This window comes from Eutrigla gurnardus (genome assembly GCF_963514095.1).
Source record: "Eutrigla gurnardus genome assembly, chromosome: 13".
NCBI classification, from domain to species: Eukaryota; Metazoa; Chordata; class Actinopteri; order Perciformes; family Triglidae; genus Eutrigla; species Eutrigla gurnardus.
Window position 1 is genome coordinate 23802723 of NC_139936.1, and position 14671 is coordinate 23817393.

The 14671-nt window shown below is 42.3% G+C and overlaps 1 protein-coding gene across 1 annotated transcript in view; it reads right to left on the bottom strand.

Annotated features, from left to right (window-relative positions):
• Positions 1-14671, bottom strand: part of tacr1a (tachykinin receptor 1a) — a 53665-nt gene that overhangs the window by 27609 nt on the left and 11385 nt on the right. The window contains exon 2 of the mRNA XM_084025939.1: positions 3511-3705. Within this exon, the coding sequence (XP_083882065.1) occupies positions 3511-3705 (195 nt within the window). The remainder of the gene's footprint in view (positions 1-3510; positions 3706-14671) is intronic.

The window sequence follows — 14671 nt, forward strand, 5'->3', positions numbered from 1 at the left end:
TGCCACGAAACTTCCGCTGCACCAAGCTGAATCTGTGACACCTCCCCCTGCTGCGCCGCCACACCCATCTTGGCGCAGGCGATCCACCAAACTGCCAAATTGACCGTGCGCAAGGCTGCGCTGGTCGAAACTTGCATTACGCCGGCTCCGCCACCCTGCGCCACCCTGCACTGCGCCACGAAAGAGTGCCCACAGTGTCTAAAATGACATGCAAATTCTCTGGGATAGACAATACTAAACGTGCATGTATTTGGCCTTGCAGAGTTCCCTTTCTGGCGGTAACTGCCTGGCTAAAGCCAATAGATCGATAGATATCCTTTACTATCCACAAGGGAGATTAATTTTGTTCAGGTCAGTATCATTCATGTCAGACAAACAAAACAGCACATAATTAAAATGAGTCTCACAATACAAATAAGATTTTCAAAAGAACAGCAATTCCTGCTACTGATTCTGTGCATAAATGTGTGTGCATGTGTGCCTGCATGGGGTCCAGTTCAGTCAAGTGGAGAGGGGGGGTTATGTTTGTTGAGGAGCCTAACAACTGAGGGGATGAGATTGTTCCTGCCTGATTATTTTTTAATACAGGGGCCACATATCTCCAGGATCTGGATTTGGCTGTAACAGTGTGAAAGTGATAGGATCCTCAAAGATTTGCCCCATTAGCACTATCCTGCTCCCATGTGCAGTGGTGGACAGTAACGGAGTAAATTTACTTAAGTACTGTACTTAAGTACATATCCAGAGGATTTGTACTTTACTTGAGTATTATATTTCTTTGGTACTTATTACTCTTACTTGAATACATTTCCAAGACAAATACTTTTACTTTTACTCAAGTTAATTTCTAGAAAGGCTGAAAAGTACTCGTTACTTTCAGGACTGCTCTTTTTTTTTCTTTCTTTTTAAAAAAAAAATACTATTGGACACAAGCTCTTTACTTTCAGAAAATGTTAGAGCTATGTTCGATGCAGCATCGGTGCACATAGCACTCCGTCTAGGAATATTATATCTTTTCTAAGAAAGCACTCACCAGAGCAGGTAGGCACCCGTATCCACCCGGGAACGATCCCAGAGGGGTTTTTTTATAATTCGGCATGAGTTCGGCTATAGTTTGGTGCAGTAGTTTCCACTGTTAGAATTAGTTTATGTTTATGCGTAACCGCCGCGGCGAGCGCGCCCGTCCTGTTGGCTGGTGCGCAAGCACGTTAATTGTGCACCTGTGTCAAATTAAGCAGGACAGGAGGAAACGCCAACGGAGAGCAGATCAGGTCAGTTCGGGTTTCTCATTGAGCTATCGACAGAGCTGTGCGTGTACCAAAAATCCAAGAGCTGAACGGACAGCCCGTAGGATCACGCTTATTTCTTTGCGTCTGTGCTGGTGAGGCGGTGAGACATGGGGGAGAAATGTTTGTGATTGTGCTGGATCCCTGGCTGCTAGTGAGGACATGGGAGAAAATGGGCATTTTTCTACCTGCATACAGCACGGTTAAACTGTGTAGGCCCTATTTCACTGCTAACACAGTAATGTGGTTTTATAGTGAATATTGCTTTGTAAATATGTATATTTAGAATTGTTGGATAATTGGTTAGTTGTCTGGTAATTTGTGGATTGGATTTAGAAACTGCTTAAACAATCATGCCTCCTGTAGTTAAAAATGTAACTTATATTTTGACTGAAACAATCCATTTAAAACCTCGTTTAACTTAAAGGTAAAAAGTTAGTTTATTTTCATACACATATTTGATGGTTAAGGCTTTTGATTATAAATTGTGGTATGGTAATTATATTTATTATTAGTGTTAAGGGTTTGATAATAATTAATTGTGTTATAATAATTATTAAGGGTTTAATAATTTGATTTGTGAGTACCTGGTTTTACAGAATGGTAATGGTGTTTGTTTGTCTTTAAGGTTTTCACCTGTAAAAAGAGGCTGTAAAAAGAGGCTGTAAAAAAGGAAAAAAGGCTGTTTCACCTGTTCCCAAGGACTTCTGCAAAATTCTGGGCAACAAATGGAGAAAAAATAAAAGGGAAAAGAAGGAACAATGGTCCGGTCTTTTGAGTGAAAACCTGTTTAATGTTCAGCGTTGGTGCACCTGTCAAGTGTGGGATTAAGCACAGCAAAGAAGCAAAACACTTGACAATGTTAATCTAGTCATACTAGTTAAAGGTATATGTATTGTATTATATTTTACTTATCTTGTGTGACTGTATAGCGCATAGCAGTGGTTGGTATTTCCTGGTGGTGCAGGAAGACATGAACCCCCAAAGACTTTTTTACACAAATATTTATTAACTATGTTAAGCCTAGAACCATTCATTTTATTTGAAATTTACTCTTACTCTTACTTTTACTTAAAGTAAATTTAAAAGCATGTACTTTTGGATACTTAAGTACATTTAAAAGCAAGTACTTTTTTACTCTTACTCGAGTACCATGTCGACTGAGCTACTTTTACTTGTAACGGAGTAAATTTTGACCAGTAGTATTTGTACTCTTACTACTAGTACTGGGGTCGAGTACTCTGTCCATCTCTGCCCATGTGTGACACGACACAATCAAGGGGTCCGAACTCATCTCGTAAAATATCTCAGCAATAGGACTTGCTTTCTTTGCTGTCTGGTAAGCAGCGTTATGAGCGGTGTATACAGCGGCTGCAATAAGCTTTCTGACCAATGAGTCACTTAGCAGTTACTATTACCACGGCAACCTTTGATTGCTGCTAGACGGACCCAGGTGATTAAGATGAGACACAAAGGCAGAAACGCACTCAGGACTTGCACAATTTCTCCACAAAAACTCAATTTAAACCTCACAATGTTCCACATCTTTCAGTTTTTCTTCTCATTATTAGTATTTTAAAACTTTTTAAGTAAGCAATAGCATTTAAAGTCTTCAAAGTCAGAATGATGATACTAGAATCTTAACTTATGTGTTTATACCTAAAGTAAAGTGCACTAAACCTAAACCGGCATGAATTTGAGTCTATTTGTGTATTTGCAATTGCATTACACAAAAGTAAAACTTTTTATAAAGGATTTCTTATAAAGAAGTTAAAAACAAGATAATTTCTTTACCTGCATATAATGCCTTTTCATTCCTTAAAATTGCTTTTTTAATTCTCAATTTTCCATCAAGGTTTTATGTCATGAAATGTTTTGCTGTGTAAAGCACCTGGTACCTGTCCCTGCCATTCATTCATGTAGTTGCAGTAGTAAAAATTACGAACTGAAAATGATTGATGGAGTAGGGTTTCAATCCCATTTAATTGTTCTTTTCTTCTGTCCGACTCGACTCGCTTGCCTTTCAGCAGAGGGAGAGCACAAATCCACTGATGATGTGCCTTCAATTTCGTCCCTACAAAGCACACAAAGCTTCCGTGCGTTTGTGCAGCCCTCTCTCATTTGCACTTAATACAAACAACATCCTCCCACATTTGCCGTGAATTCAAATGTAATTAACGGCGCTTGTTGACGATGTGAATAGATGTTCCAGAGCGAGACTCACATCTTTTTGAAGTCGCAGACGGCGTACTCGGGCCAGTCGATGTAACACACCACCCGGCCGGGAAGCTGGTCCGTGTTGGAGTAGTAGTACTGAGGGAAGGCCAAGAGCAGAGCCAGCACCCAGATGACTCCCACCACCACCTTGGTCTCTGTGGAGGACATGCGCTGCTGCAGAGGGTGGATGATGGCCATGTACCTGCAGGGGTGAAGCAGAGGAGATACAGTGAAGCTGAGCACCTGAGCCTCCTTGACCCCGGCTGAAGTCATACAGTATATTTATCACTCTGACATGTGCATGTTTGGATGATCACCTTTGCTCTATGATTACTTCACTTAAAATATGGAAAGTAATAAGCTGAACCGGTGCTAATGAAAATGTATCAATAGCATCTAAAATAATCAGATGAATAAAGCAATACTTTAAATGTTTTGTCATAGATTTGTTATATTCAATGCACATGACATGAAAGTAGTATCGATCTTCTCTTCTAATTGTCAGCTAAGGATTTCCTGAAACGTTGAATCAAAAGTTATGTGATATTATTTTGAGTTTGAAATTTACATCGATTGTACAGTTAACGTAATGTCTTTCAACTTTTTTTTTTAAATATGATTTATTTATTGAGTTTTCAATAAAAAGAACAGACACAGACCCTTACATCCATCTGAGTGAGTAAGATACAGCAGACCATTGAATGAGGTGAGGTAAGCACTAATAACAGAAAGTGCACTTATTAAAACAAGAGGAGAACACTCACACAGAATCACAAACCTGGAAACAAAATACCAATAGGGAAAAAAACGAAAACAAAACAGGACAAAAACAACAAGACAAAGGGGAAAGGAGAAGAAAATAACTGAATGTGAGACGTGTTTCAACTTTAAGGGTGGTTTGAAGGTTTTCACATCCATATTTGGTGAACAAACTTAAGACAATGCAGCAGGAGCTAATCTGACCTTCATTCAAAGTGCTTGACCTGCTGAAGACCAGACTAAAAACACAAATCCCTTAAAACAAGCACGCAGGGAGGCTGTCTGGGTCAGCTGAAACATTACCAGTAGAGTTATCCAGTGTCTGCTGCCTGGCTGTGACTCAGACCCTCATCGACTACAAAGGATTTGACACCATTAAATATGATGACATATGAAGTTATAATTATCCAATAGCTTTCTGTTGACTAAATGCAGGGACTGTATATAAAAGGGCTATGAATGTCACATCAGACACCGACGTAAACCATAAATCAAATTCATCCACATTGTCACACATTTTAATTCTGCCGTACAAATCCAACGTGACATATACATTAAGCTCCTTGTAATAATTGTAAGTTAATAGGTAAGAGTGCCTTATACGTACTTACATGCTGCTTATTTACAGTATTCTGTGTTAATAAGACTATGAAGCATCATAGACATGTTTATTGATAGAAGACATTCACAAGCACTTACAAGATACATTTACTGTGTTTTAATTGACCTTTATTGTTAGTCAGTTAACTATAAACTTATTAACAGTTATGTGTGCTTTTGCAGTTTATCTGGAGTGATCACAAATGCTCAGAAATCTATTAAATGGAAATATGAGAAATGTGATCCAGGGCTGCACATTGCAAACCAAAATAAATTAGATTTGTATGCAAGTGTGATTAGTTGTTTGGATACAGACTCGTCACTTTATTCCATGTATGAAAACAAGTTATTCAGGCCCTTGATGTGGGCAAAGTGTGAAAACTGCTCATTTGTGTAAGCTTTGAACTATAGTGTTCTTGAAGGGTAAATCACACTTCACACTGAAACATAACCTGTAGGAAACACACACACACACACACACGCCTGATCATAGACTGTATAAGAAGTGGACGTAGTCATCATGCCACATCCATTGGTCTGGAAGTGACCATATTTGGACTACGAAGAAGGGACGGGTGGATCTGACGAACACAAGCGGCAGAGCGGCACCCTGGGCGGGGACCTTACGATCCCAATCTGCTTTCTGGTGCAAAGCAGTGCGCACACGTCACCAAGACCTCACAGGCAGGTTTCCACAGTTCCAGGCACATTTAAATGCAATAAATAATCACGACAAACACTATTTAATGCAACTAATTGAATCAACACGTTAATTTATATCTATATAGATTGTCCCGTCACATCTGACGTCAGATCAAAGGCGGATGGCATGCGTAACGGAAACTCAGCCTGACTGAATTAACACAGCTGAAACTTGGACCTCTCGGACCAAAACATCTCCCTCTATCTCTCCTGTTTTTCATATCTATCCACTGCTAATAAAATGTGTCTATGCCTGAAAAAATGCCACGCGAGGTCCCAGTGTCCCGCCGTTCTGGTGTTGGACGGGGAATCCGGTGCAGCTGTGGAGCACAGATGATGAAGACGGTGATGATGATGATGAATGGCCCGGCGGCTCATGCAATCACTGGGTTCTCGCCACCATTATGTCTACTGCTGTGCCCCCTGACCCTGTTTTGTGATAGACATGCCTAAAATGTGCCTACAATTTCTATAGCGATATAATATCGGCATTATAATTATTATGACTATACGCACGAACAGCGTGTGATGCGCGTGGTGGGAGCGCCGGCGCTGCTTCTGTCATTGGGTTGTCAAGTGACGAAACTTGCACTGCACCTCGCCTGGTGCATTAAAGGTGAAGAGAGGAGCTCATTTGATTGGTGAAGATCTGAATCGGCTGTGTTAATCCCAGTCCACGCCTCGTCTCCTCCTCGTCTCTCACTCACGCCTTCTTCTCCTCCCTCTTTCCCACTTGCCTGCGCGAGCCTGCACGGTGCACGAAACTTGCAAAGTCCAGGCGGACACACCCCGTAAGTGTGGCGCAGGTGCGCTGCACGCTGATAGCGCCTGGTCTACGAAACTAGGGCCCTAAATGTTCTTAGTAGGTAATTGCACTGGTAGCTCAGGTAACGACGGCCTGGTAGCGACCTGTCAATCACAAGATAGCCACACCCTAAAGCATACCCTGTTTTATGGTCTATTTGACTCTAAATGGACCAACATTATTAAATGAAGGAGGGTGATTTTCTCATAGACTACCATGCAATCAGAATTTATTTTTTTTACCAGAGGCGCCCCCTGATGGCCAGCAGAGAGAATGAAAGTTTAAGGCATTTCAGCCTTGGCTTTTGCCAACCAGAGTAAGCTTTGATTTCTCAACGGCAAAATCCATTTTTTCTGTATACAATTTTTGTTGTTGTTTTTGATGGGGATGAGAAAACAAATGTGTGCTTCTGGAAAGAGAGTCTCATTAGAAAGAGTGTATGCTGTGTTACGGTTCTGTGTTTGTGTCACTCGGGTGGTTGTTGTATTGTGTTTTCTGGCTCTGGTGTTGTGGGTTGGGCACTGTGTTTTTCCCTGCAGGGCTGTTCAGGCTGTAGGCGTGGTCACTCTCCTCTCACTCTCTCGTGATACTATTTTGGATTACTTGCTACTCACCAGTCTCTCCTCCTTTACAGTTTCCTAGTGTGCCGCCAGCTTCCCACATTTTTTAACTTTGTCTCGTGAGAGAATAAACATTGTTACTTCCTTCCTAACCTGGACTTGTGTCAGTCTCTGCTCTGGGGTCCGAACTCACTTCGCCCACCATAACATGCTATGATGTACAATTCAAGTCAAATGATTTCCACCTGCATTTGAGTAATAACATTGTATTGTCCTAATCAGGCTACTAATCAGAGAGATGGTGGAGTCCATGATTAACTTTAACATGACATAGAATAAAATTAGCACTTAGCCTCATCAGGACTTTAAACACTTTTGCTGGCAGAACCATTTCCTCAATAAAAATATAGCACTTCAGGGTGCGAGGGGGACATTTTAACTAATTAACTGTTTTTATCCTCTGCATTGATTTGACTTTCTCCAAGATTTAGTCAAACCAGCTTACTTTCATTAAAATCCCTAAAACATGCTGAGCTCTTCTTAATTATTCAAGAATGTGGAAGCTATATTTATCCATTAAAGTGCTGATTTAAAATTTCTCGGGGACACACAGTTTTATTTCTATACTTCGTCCTGAACTTAAATATTGTTATACTGGGCATACTGTATATTAATGTCTACAGAGTATTAACCTCAGTGTTATTATTTATTTGGCCCCGTTTTAAGTAAAGCTCTCCAGTGAAATGCCAGTTCTAATTAAAAGCTTAATCCCACTAATAACCCAAATGAATCCGCTAAATGGACGTTAACTTCTCTCTCTAATTATATCAGCGACAAGAGGCGGCCTTTGAAATCAAACGCTCCCAGCGGTCTGCTGAAAATGGGAGATCACAGCCGTTGTTTTACTTTGGCTCGGTCTCAAACGCCGGCAGCCATGTGGCTTTTCTTCATAGGCGTGTTGTTGATAACAGAATCAAACACACACCTGCAGCGGCCTGCTCGCTTCACAGCCCACCATCATCATCATCCCTGCTGGTGACCAGCGCTGAGATCTAATGCATCCCAGAAAACCTGACCAGACAACACTCGGGTGAAGACTGAAGTTCATCACGAATGACAGAAGAATGCTCTTCACATGTAGACAAATTCACAAATAGAGATACAAACATAAATGTTCCTAGAAGAAAGTGAGAACTCTAACCTTATTACCAACTAAAATAAGTTTTGCACCAGCAAAACGTGTTCGGGTTGGGAATTTGATAGATTTTCAGCAAAATTGGATCCACTACCAATCTGCTTATTGAATCCAAATCCTTTAAAATCCCTTATGAAGCTAATTAGGTTCAGCTTTTTGAGATTTGCAGCTAGTTAAACATAACAAGAACTCAAAGATTTGAAATAATTACATAATCAAATGTTGGCGGGAAGCCAAAAGCACTGCAGAGTTAAATTGAAGATTGCAACCACTATTATTGTACAGTACTGTAAATAATACTAGCAGGAACCAGCAACCGGTTAGCTTAGCTTAGCAAAAAGACTAGAAATGGGGAACAATTCTCTGTCCAAAGGAAACAATTCATGTATAAAATGCAACACAAAGTACTTAATGTAAAAGCAAACACCCATAGAATAAAAAAAATTAAAACAAAGAAATTCAAATACATTTGAATTAAAACAACAGAGTAAGACAAGATAAAACAACCATCAGACAGAAACATTTAAGCAGAAACCAAGCATACCAGTATCCATGTGTGTGTGTGGCATTAAGTCATAGGCTTTCTTGTAAACAATCCAGGCTGTGTCTGGTCTCTTACCTGTAGCTGGTATTTGGAACCTTTCTGAGCCCAGCTCATGTATTGATCCATGTACCTATACTCATCTTAGTCACATGATGCCTGCATGACAATTCCCCCCTCCTCCAGGGGTCTTTCATTTCATCAGGACTGACTGACCTTGAGTTAAGGGTTGGTCCCATCCAGCAGCAGCTGGTTAATTTGTGCTAGGCTTAATATATATATACTGTATATACACTCAACAAAAATATAAACGCAACACTTTTGTTTTTGCTCCCATTTTTCATGAGATGGACTTAAAGATCTAAAATTCATTCCAGATACACAATATTACCATTTCTCTCAAACATTGTTCACAAATCTGTCTAAATGTGTGATAGTGAGCACTTCTGCTTTGCTGAGATAATCCATCCCACCTCACAGGTGTGCCACATCAAGATGCTGATCTGACATCATGATTAGTGCACAGGTGTACCTTATACTGCCCACAATAAAAGGCCACTCTGAAATGTGAAGTTTTGTCTCACAGCAAAATGCCACAGATGCCACAAGCATTGAGGGAGCGTGCAATTGGCATGCTGACAGCAGGAATGTCAACCAGATCTGTTGCTCGTGCATTGAATGTTCATTTCTCCACCATAAGCCGTCTCCAAAGGCGTTTCAGAGAATATGGCAGTTAGGGGTGGGCGATACACCGAAAATGTACCGATACCGAAATTTACGACGACAACCGACGTCATTTTGCCCATGTCGGTATATTCGGTTTAAAAAAAAAAAAAAGAAAAGTCGTTTTTTTCTTGTTTGGCTGTGTGTGTAGGTAGGCTACCAGTATGTTCATGTCCCTTTAAGACGCTCGGCTGTACTGTACTACGTATACAGCGTGTGCAGTCACGTGACTCCACCCCATCCAGTCTGTAACAAGAAGGGAAAGTGTGGGTGAAGGTGCGTGTCCACAGGCAGCGGTGTTTCCCCGCGTCCCATTCATTGGGCGCGTTTCGGATAGCATGCATTTGCGCCGATGCATGCACGAGACTTGAGAGGATCCGCCGGAACTCATCATAAACACGCCAAGTTCCCACCACGTCAAGTCGGACACAGGTGCACTTCACGGACTTTTTTTTATTTTTTTTTTATTAAAACTTTATTAATAATTGTATACATAACACAAACTTTCGCGCCAGGGGAAACTTCACGGACTTTGCACAAAGAATATGGCCTGCCCAGTGGCGCTGGCTTTCTTCGTCGCTGACGAACTCGAGCCGAGGCATTTGAACTCCCCTTGTTGATGGAGGCTGAGGAATTTTCTCACGTGGGAAATACCACGTGATAATTCTAACCAACTAGGGCATTGAGGGGAGTGTCTTATGTCCGCACTTATTTCAGACCATCTGCAGAGAAAAGCATGCGAAGGGAGGTACCCTGGAGATACCGCAAGTTTTTAAAGTCATGTGACATGTCGCAAAGGGAAGTTATCACCAGCATTTGTGACGTTTTTTTCCCAGAATGCCTTGTTTTGCGAGGCAAATGCATGCGCATGCTTGATTCGAAACAAGCCTAAAGTCTATGTGAAAAGCTGTGCAATGCATTCTGGTAGCGTCGCGGCGAATGTCGAGAGACGGCGCGCGAGTTGGCCGCTCCTCATTTGCCTAAAGTTGAAGTCGAATCTACTTTATGCTAATCAGAGGCGCCGGGCTCGACTCGCCGCCTCGCGAACGCTCGCAAAAATTTGTTGTTTAAAGGAGAGCGCCTGTCAATCATCCTCTGGTGGCAGCCTGCCAAGCGTGCAATACTGGGAAGCGGCGCGTCCACACGCGTTTAAAATCCCCCCTGTGGACACGTACCTTGAGACGAAAATGGAGCCCGCCGGTTTAAACGATGAAGTGGCTGCTGCCGCGGCAGCCGAAGTAAATCTGGCCGAGGAGGAAGAGCACCTCGTTCCCAAAAGAAATGCGTCATCGATCGTTTGGCAACATTTTGGGTTCAGCGAGGACGATGTCGATCAGAAAAATGTGAAATGTAAACTTGTTTCTCCCGTTATAGAGAACCTGATTACTTGACAACTCCATATTTTGAATTTGTTTATAGAGACTGTATTTTTAATACTTTGTTATTTTATACTACCAAATAAATAATATAAATCTTAACTACAGTTTAGTTTTACAGTCCTTTAAAGTGGCATTTTTTTTAGGCGCGGGGGGGGGGGGTTACTTATCGTTCATTTATCGTTATCGAGGTGAGTTCCTCAATATATCGTGATATTGATTTGAGGTCATATCGCCCAGCCCTAATGGCAGTACATCCAACCGGCCTCACAACCGCAGACCACGTGTAACCACACCAGCCCAGGACCTCCACATCCAGCAGGTTCACCTCCAAGATCGTCTGAGACCAGCCACTCAGACAGCTGCTGAAACAATTGGTTTGCATAACCAAACAATTTCTGCACAAACTGTCAGAAACCGTCTCAGGGAAGCTCAACTGCATGCTCGTCGTCCTCATCGGGGTCTTGACCTGACTCCAGCTCGTCGCCGTAACAGACTTGAGTGGGCAAATGCTCACATTCGATGGCGTCTGGCACGTTGGAGAGGTGTTCTCTTCACGGATAAATCTCGGTTTACATTGTTCAGGGCAGATGGCAGACAGCGTGTGTGGCATCGTGTGGGTGAGCGCTTTGCTGATGTCAATGTTGTGGATCGAGTGGCCCATGGTGGTGGTGGGGTTATGGTATGGGCAGGCATCTGTTATGGACGAAGAACACAGGTGCATTTTATTGATGGCATTTTGAATGCACAGAGATACCATGATGAGATCCTGAGGCCCATTGTTGTGCCATAACATCCATGAACATCACCTCATGTTTCAGCAAGATAATGCACGGCCCCATGTTGCAAGGATCTGTACACAATTCTTGGAAGCTGAAAATGTCCCAGTTCTTGCATGGCCAGCATACTCACCGGACATGTCACCCATTGAGCATGTTTGGGATGTGCTTGACCGGCGTATACGACAGCGTGTACCAGTTCCCACTAATATCCAGCAACTTCGCACAGCCATTGAAGAGGAGTGGACCAACATTCCACAGGCCACAATTGACAATCTGATAAACTCTATGCGAAGAAGATGTGTTGCACTGCATGAGGCAAATGGTGGTCACACCAGATACTGACTGGTTCTGAGTCCCCAGACCCCCAATAAAGCAAAAAAATGCACATTTCAGGGTGGCCTTTTATTGTGGACAGTCTAAGGCACACCTGTGCACTAATCATGATGTCAGATCAGCATCTTGATGTGGCACACCTGTGAGGTGGGATGGATTATCTCAGCAAAGCAGAAGTGCTCACTATCACACATTTAGACTGATTTGTGAACAATGTTTGAGAGAAATGGTAATATTGTGTATCTGGAATGAATTTTAGATCTTTATGTCCATCTCATGAAAAATGGGAGCAAAAACAAAATTGTTGCGTTTATATTTTTGTTGAGTGTATATATATATATTCTTAACCTAATGTAAAATGATACCAGAATGTTTAAGTGTCATTTTTAAGCATATTTTGATGATTATGAGTATAATATTGTGAATCGCAATTATTTTGGCAATTTTGGTCTTCAAATGGTGTGCAGCTGCTGATTTGGGATGCACCAATTGTGTGTGTGTGTGTGTGAGTGTGTGTGTGTGTGTGTGTGTCCGGACGGACGTGGATTCCTGAGCTCTGCTTATTGCTGGCACACCTGTGACTCATCCTCCTCATCAACCTCAGCTGTATAGAAACCCGGCTTTTCGCTCCACTCGTCACCAGATGGTCCCGTCGTTCTGAGTAGAATCTTGTTGGTGCAATACTGCCTCTTCGGTTCGCTCGTATCAGCTTGGGTTTTGTTTGCTCCATTTACCTGCCTGGGTCTGTGTCTCACGATCTCTACCTGGCACCACCTGCTGTCCGGCCTCAGCGAGCCCACACAGAAAATCCTTTTCCACCTTGAACATTCTCAACCAGGTGTTTAAAATAAACTGTTAAACATCCCTCTGTCTCCAGCGTGTAAGTGACTTTGAATATTCAAATCGTACACCCCTTTTCATCCGATTTCAATCTGTTTCAGTTTGTGCAGTTCTTCTCCCAGCAAATAGAGAATAATCTAATGCACTGCCACGACACAGATAAGCAGATGAAAATGGATGGCTGTATTCTAATGTCCCACAGCTCAGAGGTATTCAATATTTGTCTATAGAGAGTACTGCTCCTCCTGTTTTCTCCTGCCTTATATTTCGCATCTTGGAAAGCACACCTTGGAGACTTGATGTTCCAACTATCCGTCTGGGGGCAATATCTGATTTCCACAATAGGACACCTTCTCACGAGGTGGCAGGCAGCATGGGCAGCCTGTGTTAGATTGTGAGGGTGACATACACCTCCAATTATCCACAAATAGCACCTAAACTGCCATGGCAATGCAACAGTTCGATATAAACACCATGAGGCTGCAGCACTGTTTTCCTGAAGAAAAGGAAGTGATTAAGAAGGAAGTTGCTAAAGCGACAGATGAAATTACCTGCCTTCAAGCCTGCCAGTGATTTTTATCCTTTTTTTTTTCAAATTACATTTGAAAGTAGGCTGTGGTAATTTAATCATTGATTTGCTTCCTCTATTGGCCTTTCATGGGGTTATTGTTGTTTTGCAGAAGGTTACGTAAAACAGAGGGTGAAGGTGGCCGAGCCTTGGCTGTCTGTCTGTGTGTGCATGTGTGTGTGTGTGTGCGTTGGGTAATTTGAAAGATTGTCACTGTTGTTTCCGTCATTGTCCACATGCATATGAATCTTATGGCCTCATAAATAACCAGCACACTCCCGTGTCCTGTAAAAAAAAACAATATCCATCTGCACACCACAGCATCCCCTTTTCCCCAGTGGAGTGTGGAGCCAATGTGTGTGTGTGTGTAGAAAAGCAGTGTGTGTCTACTGAGGGAGAAGATGAGCTTGCTTGTTGAGGTCAACCTAATCTAGAAAATCCAATTCTCTCAGCATTTAGAAAACATGCTGCACAAATACAGAATGCAAAAAATACAACACTGCATCATGCACAGTACACAAGAGAGAATTACAAACTAAAATGAATTAAATATGATTAATTTATAAAACATTTTGAGTTCTAACCAGGCGGCAACCTCCAGCTCTCAAAAGTGAAGGCCATGCTGCCCTAAACTTTTATCTCTCTTCTGGCCATCAGGGGGCGATGTCAATGATATTGTAAACATGAGTTTATGGTCTGGGCTGCACTGTCACGTCACAGCGAGAGGGTCCTGGGTTCGATTCCCGGGTCGGGTTCGGGTTCCTTTCGGGTTTGCATGTTCTCCCCGTGTGAGTGGGTTCTCTCTGGGTTCTCCAGCTTCCTCCCACAGTCCAAAGACATGCAGGATGGGGATAGGTTAATTGATGACTCTAAATTGCCCGTAGGTGTGAATGTGAGTGTGAATGGTTGTCTGTCTCTACATGTCGGCCCTGTGATAGACTGGTTATCTGTCCAGGTGTACCCTGCCGTAACCCAATGACAGCTGGGATCGGCTCCAGCCCCCCCGCGACCCTGAATACAGGATAAGAGGTATGGATGGATGGATGGATGGATGGAGTTTTTGGGCTTTCTAGTTTCAAGTCTTCTTCAATACAGCATGATGGTCATTTAGTCAATGATGGGCCATTTAGAGTGAAATAGACCATAAAACTGAAGATGCTTTAGGGCGGGGCTACCTTGTGATTGACAGGTCTCTACTATCGCTGCTATTGCTGCCGCTTACCAATGCAATAAGCTACTAAGACACACTTTTGGTATGTCTTATCCAACACATTTATTCAGCATATTTAGTTTTCAGGATCAGCCTACTACACAACTTAACAGGTTCAAATAAGAACAAATGATCCAAATCCAGCATCCGCCCATTGCCATTAAGCCAGGCATT